Source organism: Vanacampus margaritifer, chromosome 7 (assembly GCF_051991255.1).
Source record: "Vanacampus margaritifer isolate UIUO_Vmar chromosome 7, RoL_Vmar_1.0, whole genome shotgun sequence".
NCBI classification, from domain to species: Eukaryota; Metazoa; Chordata; class Actinopteri; order Syngnathiformes; family Syngnathidae; genus Vanacampus; species Vanacampus margaritifer.
The window spans coordinates 1,072,453-1,081,708 of record NC_135438.1 but is presented as its reverse complement, the minus strand read 5'-3'; the positions used below and the strand labels follow the sequence as shown (position 1 = coordinate 1,081,708).

Below are 9,256 nucleotides of genomic sequence, written 5' to 3'. Positions count from 1 at the left end.
ATGAAAATGACGCACCCGCTCATCCTCAGCCAGGCAATCATTCTTACACACAATATGGTGACCAAAGGTCCTCTTTTGCGAGGACACATTTTCTTACGTCCTGTTTGGGCATAAATTCATGAAAATGACGCACCCGCTCCAATTGCACCCGCTCATTCTCAGCCAGGCAATCATTCTTACACACAATAGGGTGCCCAAACGTCCTCTTTTGCGAGGACACAACATTTTCTTACGTCCTGTTTGGGCGTAAATTCATGAAAATGACGCACCCGCTCCAATTGCACCCGCTCATCCTCAGCCAGGCAATCATTCTTACACACAATAGGGTGCCCAAACGTCCTCTTTTGCGAGGACACAACATTTTCTTACGTCCTGTTTGGGCATAAATTCATGAAAATGACGCACCCGCTCCAATTGCACCCGCTCCAGTTGCACCCGCTCTCTCAAAAGAGGACGTTTGGTCACCCAATTTGTGTAAGAATGATTGCCTGGCTGAGGATGAGCGGGTGCAAATGGAGCGGGTGCGTCATTTTCATGAATTTACGCCCAAACAGGACGTAAGAAAATGTTGTGTCCTCTCAAAAGAGGACGTTTGGTCACCATATTGTGTGTAAGAATGATTGCCTGGCTGAGGATGAGCGGGTGCAAAAGGAGCGGGTGCAACTGGAGCGGGTGCAATTGGAGCGGGTGCGTCATTTTCATGAATTTACGCCCAAACAGGACGTAAGAAAATGTTGTGTCCTCTCAAAAGAGGACGTTTGGTCACCCTATTGTGTGTAAGAATGATTGCCTGGCTGAGGATGAGCGGGTGCAAATGGAGCGGGTGCATCATTTTCATGAATTTACGCCCAAACAGGACATAAGAAAATGTTGTGTCCTCGCAAAAGAGGACGTTTGGTCACCCTATTGTGTGTAAGAATGAAGCTGTTGGTATTAATTGACATCACCAGGAAGTCACCTAACCCAACAATGATAGCCAAGTTGTAATGAAACCACGCACCCGTAGGGGGCGCCCTCTTAGCCATCCATCCATTATCTGTAGCATTTATCCTCCATCTTTAGTGTTATCAATGGCTCGACTTTTCTTCCTCAAGGCGGGACAACGTCTTTCGCAATTAGCGTGATATTTGGAGTGTTCTACAAACGGATGATGATGATGATGATGATGATGATGATGATATGGTTATTGTGAGTAAGAACTTTACCCTCGGTTCGAAAGTTATAAATGATTGCAGACGAATGAAAGAAATGTATATTTTTATTGTGCTCTTTTTAATCTTTGACAGGAAAAAGAAAGAAGAAAAGCAGATTTCCGTCTCTTCGCCGCAAAATTCCCGGCGTATTTCCGTCCAAACGGGATCGGCTGCATCCCGCTTGCAAGGCATTGTCATTTTCCAGAAATACACATTTGCTGATGACCTCTGAGAATTAAAAAAAAAAAAAAAAAAAAAAAGGCCCAAAAAAAACCTGTGGCTAAACAACATGGCTACGATGACAACATTGTGGCTCCGATTACAAAACGGCAGTCGGTAAACGTGAAGAGGAAAGCAAGTTCCGTTTGTAAAGCAAAAGATGACAAGAAGAAAAAGAAGAAAAGTGATTATTTTTTTTTTAAGGCTGCTTTTGAGCGGAAGCCACAATCCGGCTGTCGCCGCCTTGGATGGATTTTGCATTCTCGGACGCAAAAAAGACACGTTGCCTTTCCTTTTGCCATTCAACTTTTTTCTTTCTTTTTTGTTGACGTGCTCTCGCGACAATTTAGCAACATACGCACGACGTCATTTCATAGCTTTTAAGCTTCGGGTACCTGATTTAATGAAATGATCTTCTTCATTCAAATATTAAAAACAATTTTTAAAGACAATATTTCTTAAACTTTTCAAGTCCGTTGTACCAGAATCCGACAAAAACGGTTCCTTTACTACCAATACAACTTTCACATTCTTACAACACAATAGTTCCAAAAAAAAATAATAAAATCTCTACATATTTTTCCCTTAAAAATGTTTCAACCGATGACCATAAATGCTCAATAAAGTCTGAGAGGACAAATTGGGCCCTTTTGTTATCGGAAAAAAACGGTTCAATTCAGCTGTTCGCAAAGAATACATTCACGTGTGTTTACAGCTGTGTGTTCACATGTGTGTGTGTGTGTGTTGTCTTTTGCTACATTGTGGGGCCCATACGCACGTTTTTCCAGGTTTAACCGCCATTGTGGGGACCGACTTGAGAGTCAAGACAAGTTTAGACCTCTTTGTGAGGGTCAAGACTTGGTTTTAGAGTTTAGGTTTGAATTGGGTTATGGAGGAATCGGGGTGGGCTTGGGGTTAGGGGGCGGGGCTAGGAAATGCATGTCAATGAGATGGCCCCACAATGATACAAAGACAAGTTTGTGTGTGTGTGGGCCTGCGAGGGTTTGTCACTTCCTTTAGCACAGTACTTTGGTCTTAAGGATGATTGGCTGCTTGAAAATGTGACGCCTTCTTGTGCAAATTTGTCATTTGGCAAATCGTCAATGTTGAAAGAGGAGGACGACTCGGAAGTGTGCGAGTGTGTGCGTATGTAAAATTGTTGTGATGTGTCAAGTTTGGCACAACGGCACCACAGTGGAACCAGAGATTCAAACAGAACCAAAGAAGAGGATCAGGAAAAAGCGAGAAACCAAACGGGACGACGACGCTGCGATGACTGAGACACAGTGAAGCTACGGCATTTTTCCCCGAAGAGTTCTAAGCTCTTTAAAAGTTTTTTCAATTTTTGAACAGTGCAGTTTTTCCCTTTTTTCTTGTGGGATTTAAAGACATTCATTAGATTTTTTTTTTTTTTATAAATACAAAAATTGTGATAACTCATTGAGGGGATAAAAGTCTGACAGCTTTCAAAAACATCTGTTGCAAAAAAATATAGAGTAGGTTCTAGAAGCGTGTGGTACGGCAGAACCCCCAAGCCCTGTTGCAGTCCTCCGAGTCGAAAGGGGGCGCTCTTGGGTCCCGTGCCGCCAAGTCCTGTGCCACATTCAAAGAAATGAGCAGGATCATAGGAACAGTAAGAAGATAAGAAGAAGAATCTATATTATTAATAATGATGAGCATAATAATAATAATAATAATGTCATTTTTTAAAATCTTTTAATTCTGTATATAAAACTGTTTGGCAAAGGAGTATTTGGCACGTTATACGGTACTCGCTGTCACCCTTTCTCGCTGCCTATTGCCGGTACCACAGGTTGGAGGCGGTTGCGTTTCCACTAAAAAGAATGCTCAGTAGCCGTAATGAGATCATCGTGAAGGAGATGTATTTTATCCAAGAGGAGACTGAGGGTCACAACAGGAGCCCGGAGACGGTGGAGTTGACTACTGCAGGCGTGGCAACAGGCTACGCTAATGTTAGCATGTGTTTGAGGTGGTTGCCTTTCCACTGCAAATAGTACTGAGGTACTCAGGTAGTATTTATCCGAAAGGAGACTGCGGGCAGGCCGGACTCTGCGAAATCCGATACCGCAGGCGTGGCAATAGTCTCCGATACCAAGAACAGATCTCCCCGAGAGTCTCAATTGATTCAAGGTCACACAAAAGGGCCAGCTGCATTAAACTGGAGACTGTGGCGTTTTCTACTGCTAGCTTTAAGGTGTTTGCCATTTCTCGTCAGAATGAATGTCCTCCACCAAAAAGCGACCAGCTGTCCTTTGGAACCCAAGGCAGTAGAAATAAATGAAAATTGTATCCATCAGGAGATTAAGGAGAGCAGCAGCAAAATGGAGACTGGCTGGCAACAGGCTATGCTAATGCTAACGCAATAAGTCATGTACGCGGTGATGATGAATCTGCTCGAGCAAAAAGCAACCAGTTCAGTTTACGTAAAACAGGGGACTGGAAATAAAGGCTAATTTGATCCAAGAGGAGACTGAGGGACACTCCAGAAGACTGGACTCTGTGGCGTTGAATACTCCAGGCGTGGCCGACTGACTGCTTGTGGTGATGATGACTCAGCTTGACCAAAGAGATCCTGCTGGTAGTTTCCGTGGAGATGCTAGAAATAGTACCCGTTTTTTGGGGAGGGGGTTCCAGTGGAAACGCATTCCTAGCCAGTTGCGAGTGTGTTGCAGGGGAAAGGGGACGCTAACGTTGCCAGACGAGCCGTCCGGGTACAAAATGGGAATTGTGTCCAGTCACTTCAAATGTCTCTCAAAAACTCCGCCCCCTCCTTGTCTGTTGTTGGTTTCCTAGAACGAAGACAAAGCATCCTAAGAAAAAAAAGGACGCGCCGCCAGCTAACTTTTTCTCCTTTGTCAGTGAAAACGTACAAACAGCTACATAAGTTGGAGCTTTTAGTTCCATTAGATTAGACCAAAAAAAAAAAATCGAAGTTCGGGAAACAGCATTTTCATCCTTGTTTTTGATTGTTGGCTTCCTGGTGACGCGGGTTTCGTTTTGTATGTACAGGTCTTCCACAGTGTTGTTGTCGCTCCCATTCAGGCCTTCTGTTGCGCCGAGACCCCCTTCCAATAGTCCAAAATGTCGTGCAGATCCTCGTCCTTCGCGAACTGGACTTTGCGGCGCAGGGCGTGGCCGGCCGCCACGTAGCCTTCGTCCTCCATGGACGCCTGCCGGTGTCTCTTGCGATGCAGCTTGAAGCGCTCCCACAGGCCCAGAGTGGGGGTGCACAGGAGCCCTTCCTCTTCTTCCTCCTCCTCGTCCTCTTCCGGGCTGGAGCAGTAGCTGAGGTTGTGGTACTGGGGGGACAGGGCGTAGTGGGGGGCCAGCTGGGAGTATGCCAGCTCCCTCTGCTTGGCATGCCGGCTGAGGGTGAGCGGGTCGAGGACTGAGGGCTTGCGTCCCCCGGGGTGGTAGTGGAGCTCCTGCAAGATCTGTGGGTGGTGCTGCAGTTCCTGGGAGCCAGGGTACGAATGGCGGTGCTCGTGGTACTGCCGGATCCTCTGGGCCTCAGCTCGCAGGATGGCCGCCGCCGGGTTGACTGTATGGACCGGTTCATCGCCGCCGCCGCGGTCACCCGGCGAGCTCCTCTCAATGTAGCGAGTCTCGGAGGTGTGGTAGGCCCCATCCGAGTGGAAGGAACGGGGACTCCTGGCCGAACCAGGGGACGAGGAGGTGCTGGGCCTCTTGGAGGTCGCAGGAGCTTCCATGCTATGGTGCCGCTGCAAGGAATGGTGGTAGCCTCGGCCCCCTCCCCCGCCTTTGTAGACTGGGGAGAGGAACTCGCCTCCTCTGTCTCCCGCCTGCTCAGAGAGGAGCACCAGCTGCGGCTCGGCGGTGGACACGGAACCCCCACCGGCTGAGGTGGGGGACTTGATGCCCTGCTGGAAGGAAGTCGACTCTGATTTGAGGGCGTCGATGCAGTTGTTGATGATCTGGTTGACCTTGTCCACTTCCTTGGCGATGGTGGAGATCTCGGCCACCGATCCCTGGGGGTTGGCCTGCGGCGACATCTCTCGCTCCCTCTCTCGCTCCCTCTCTCGCTCCCTCTCTCGCTCCCTCTCTCGCTCCCTCTCCACACCGGACCCTCGCACCTCCATGTAGTTGAGCTTGGCGGGCTTGTGCGCCGGGGTCTCTACCACCTCCTGCAGCTGGTAGGGATCGATCTCGGTGCCCGGAGGCAGGTAGGGCATCCTGGAGAGACTGTCCCCACCGGGGGGTAGCTTGTGAGAACCGGGACCGCCGCTGCCCCCCTCGATATCCCCTTGGTCGCCATACTTGAGCTCGATCAGGGTCCTCTGGATCCGGCTCATCTTGCGCTCTTTCTCCTCCGTGATCCTCTTGCGTCTCAGGCAGTGGACGACCAGGCCGAGGAAGAGCAGCATTCCGAACAGGCAGCCCAGGATGGTCATGATGTAGTGGGTGGCCGACGACTGATTGGCCACGCGTTCCGTTCTGGCCCCGCGACCCGTGGAGAGGGTCAGGCAGGTATGGTTAAAACGTAGGGAGTTGCGTATGGAGGCCACGCAGTACGTGTAGTCCGTGTTCGCTTTCAGGTTGGTCAGTTCGATGTCCTGTCTCTGGTACTTGAGGTTCTGGATGTCGGTGAAGAAGCTGTTGTTGTACAACATCAGGATGTACATCTTCCGGTACGGGTGCGGGATCTCCACCGTGATCACGGCGCTGGAGTGCAGCACCTGCTTCAGCGTCATGACGGGGTTGATCTCGGTGAAGATGGTGTGGTAGACGACCTCGTCGGGCGGCGTTCCCGAAGCGCAGTCGTCCAGTCCGCACGGGGAGAAGTCCGGCGACGGCGTGGTGGCGTCCAGCAGGCCGTTGAAGTCGAAGGCAGTGGAGTTGCTGCCGTCCTCGGTGCACACCAAGCCCAGCACGTGCAGGGCGTTGCGTTGGGACGGCGCGCGGGGGTTGGGGCTCAGCAGGTTGTAGCCCGAGAAGCCGTGGGGGGCGTCGCACGCCATGCGCTCGCTGGTCCGGTTGGGGAAGGCGGCCAGCCAACGCAGGAAGGGCAGAAGTTCGCAGGAGCAGTTGAAGGGGTTGGTGTACAGCTCGCACGTGCTCAGCTTGGAGAGGCCCGAGAACAAACTGCCATCCAGCACCTGGATCCTGAGGAGGACACCAGAATATACAATCTGACGTTATACATTGTTATTCAAAGAAACCATCTTTTGTGTTAAGTTTGCTTTTCCGCAAACAAAATCGGTGGCTTCATTTAAGCAAGGAATATTGCACAATCCACAGCTGTTGAGAGTTTGGCCAACTCGCTTTCAGCAGGGTAACAAGATGGCGTCCGTATGTCATGTGACCAGCAGGTGACCAATCACGGCTAGCTCAATGTTGGCCAAACTCTCTCTATATACAGCGCATGATAACACTGCCCACTAGTGGTGCAACGGCTCATCATTGATACCCGTGGTCGGTTCGGATCAGGCCCCACGGTTCGGATCACACCCGATCACGGACTGGTTGGTGGGGGCAAGGGGGGGTGAAGAAAACAAAAGCAAAGTGCGCATTCACAGTCCATTCTGACATGTCAAGGAAGCTGAAACATGCTCAACGTAACACGCTAAGCCTAACTTCAAAATAAAGTGACCAAATACAGTAACACATTGACGGCAAAGCAAATAGCCTTCGTAGACTTTTACTTTGAAGGTTGCCCACGTGGTGGCGTGATGGCTAGCTTGACTTCCCTTTTAGACGTGACTTTGATTGACATTGTAGTTGCGAGCGACATCAACACAACGCCGTCCTGGACTCATATTCAATCGCTAATTTAGGAGGCGATGAAACCGCTGATTAATTACGCTGTCATTGTATGACACGGCAGAAGTCTCCGACGTAAGTGGCTAGCGGCTAGCTGTTAGCATGACCAGCGCGTTTCGGAGTGCGTGGCTGCCGGGGATAAGAACGTTTTACAGCTTACTTGAATTATTTTTCAATATTCTGGACCAAAGCTACTTTGTAATTCACTTTCCATGTTTAAAGGAAGCGAAGTGCCTTAAATTGTACGTTGAGGTCTTTGCATTATAAAAAAATAGAACTTTGTCTTCATTTATTTTATAAAACATTTTTGCACATTAAAAAAGAAAAATATTCAACTCAAAATGTCAAACTTCGCTGTTTAGATGATAGGAACACAACTTTAAGCCATTAATTCCTTGTTATTATTATTATATGTAAAAAGAAGAATGCTTCTGCCTCATATTGCACGTAAAAGTTGTGTTCAACCCTAAATACATATATTAGACATTTTGAATGGATTGATTAATTTTTTTATTTAATGGAAAAAATGCTATCGAAATTGCACGGGAATGCGAAAAGCTAAATGCTAATAGCTAAATGCTAAGCTGAATTCTTGCCATTTTCTTGAAAACGACAAAGTATTAATAGTGAAATAATGTGACAATGATTTGTTTTCAATATTGTATTTGTACTAAAGAGTTCGGGGTTCGGACCCAGGTCTTCTGATGTGGCAGCTCAAACCACTGAGCTAACGGTTCATGTTGAAAATCGTGGCTTCTTTATATTGAAAAATGTCATCGCAAGCTAAAAAGTCTCAAAATGTTGAATGGGGGGCGAATGCTTGAATTCATTTCAGTGAAATGATCGTCAGTTGGTTAGCATGATTGCCACGGATACATTCGCTATGTGCAGTAGGAGGTGGGATTCCAACTCGCGACCTCCTGGTTACTGGACAATGCCATTTAGCAAGTGCTCCACTGAGCGGTACGAGAGAGCTGCTCATGACGAGCAGTTCAATGTCAGTCCCGTTCAAAATGAATGCTGAAAAGTTCATGTTAAATTGTGCGAGCAATGCAAGGAATGCCAAATGAGGCCTGAAATTTGTTGAAATTTGAACGGAGTAAAAGGGAAGTATTATGCGGGAGGATGAAAATCACAAGAACAAATGTGGGTAGGTTTCAGGAAACCCAAAGTCATATTGATCTTTTTTTCTTTCTTTTGCTGATCCGAAAAAACATCCGATCCGTGACTCAAATCCGAGATCCGAACCGTGACTTTTTGTGATCCGTTGCACCGCCCGCCGCTGGCCCGCCCTCTTCATGATCACGATTTCCCCGCGCACTGCGCCGGCCAATGGCGGGCCTCCGTTTTCTTCTTTCAAAGTGACCTGTTCATGGAGAGGTCGATGTTCTCGATGTTGGGACACTCCCAGAAGGTGTTGGGTACGACGCTTTCGATGAGGTTGGCCTGCAGGTAAAGGTACTGCAGCTTTCCCAGGCCCCGCAGCATCCCCTCCGTCAGGTTCCGAAGTTTGTTGAAGCCCATCTGGAGAACCTTGGGGGAGGTAGCCAGGATGACGCAATAGAGAGAGGGGCGAAAAAGACAAGCGGGATTACTGGTCATCGCCGGCGAACGAACGACTGCCAGCCGGCTGATGTTTTTTTTTGCATGCGGATCAAAGCCTTTCAAAGTCAAAGTCTTTGCATCCGCTCTGGCTTGCAAAGCGCTGAATCGATTAGTTTGGTCTGGATGGCCACTTGGTATTAACAAAAGGTAAGTTTTTTTTAATAGGTTTTAGGTGAACTAATGAATACACACACACTCGCACGCACGCACATAATCACCCACATATAAAAAAAAATATATATATATATATATATATATATTAAAAAAAAAGGAGAGCATTGATGATGACATGTCAAATCGGTAAAATTACCGAATGAACAATACTGAGCTCTCCAGAAGAAAGAAAATAAAGAAAAAAAAGAATTAAAAAAAAAAGGTAAGTGACAGCAATGATCTAAAAAATGGTCCCTCTTACCATGAGTCTGAGTCACTTATTT

The 9,256-nt window shown here is 47.8% G+C and overlaps 1 protein-coding gene across 3 annotated transcripts in view; it reads right to left on the bottom strand.

Annotated features, from left to right (window-relative positions):
* Positions 1 to 1,240: 1,240 nt before the first annotated feature.
* The window catches only part of LOC144055498 (protein ELFN1-like), a 61,996-nt gene continuing 53,980 nt past the window's right edge, over positions 1,241 to 9,256 (bottom strand). For all 3 annotated transcript variants that reach the window (XM_077571496.1, XM_077571497.1, XM_077571495.1), the window contains 2 exons: positions 8,581 to 8,747; positions 1,241 to 6,557 (listed from right to left, as the gene is read on the bottom strand). In XM_077571496.1, coding sequence (XP_077427622.1) covers positions 4,472 to 6,557; positions 8,581 to 8,747 — 2,253 coding nt within the window. In that variant the 3' untranslated portion in view covers positions 1,241 to 4,471. The remainder of the gene's footprint in view (positions 6,558 to 8,580; positions 8,748 to 9,256) is intronic.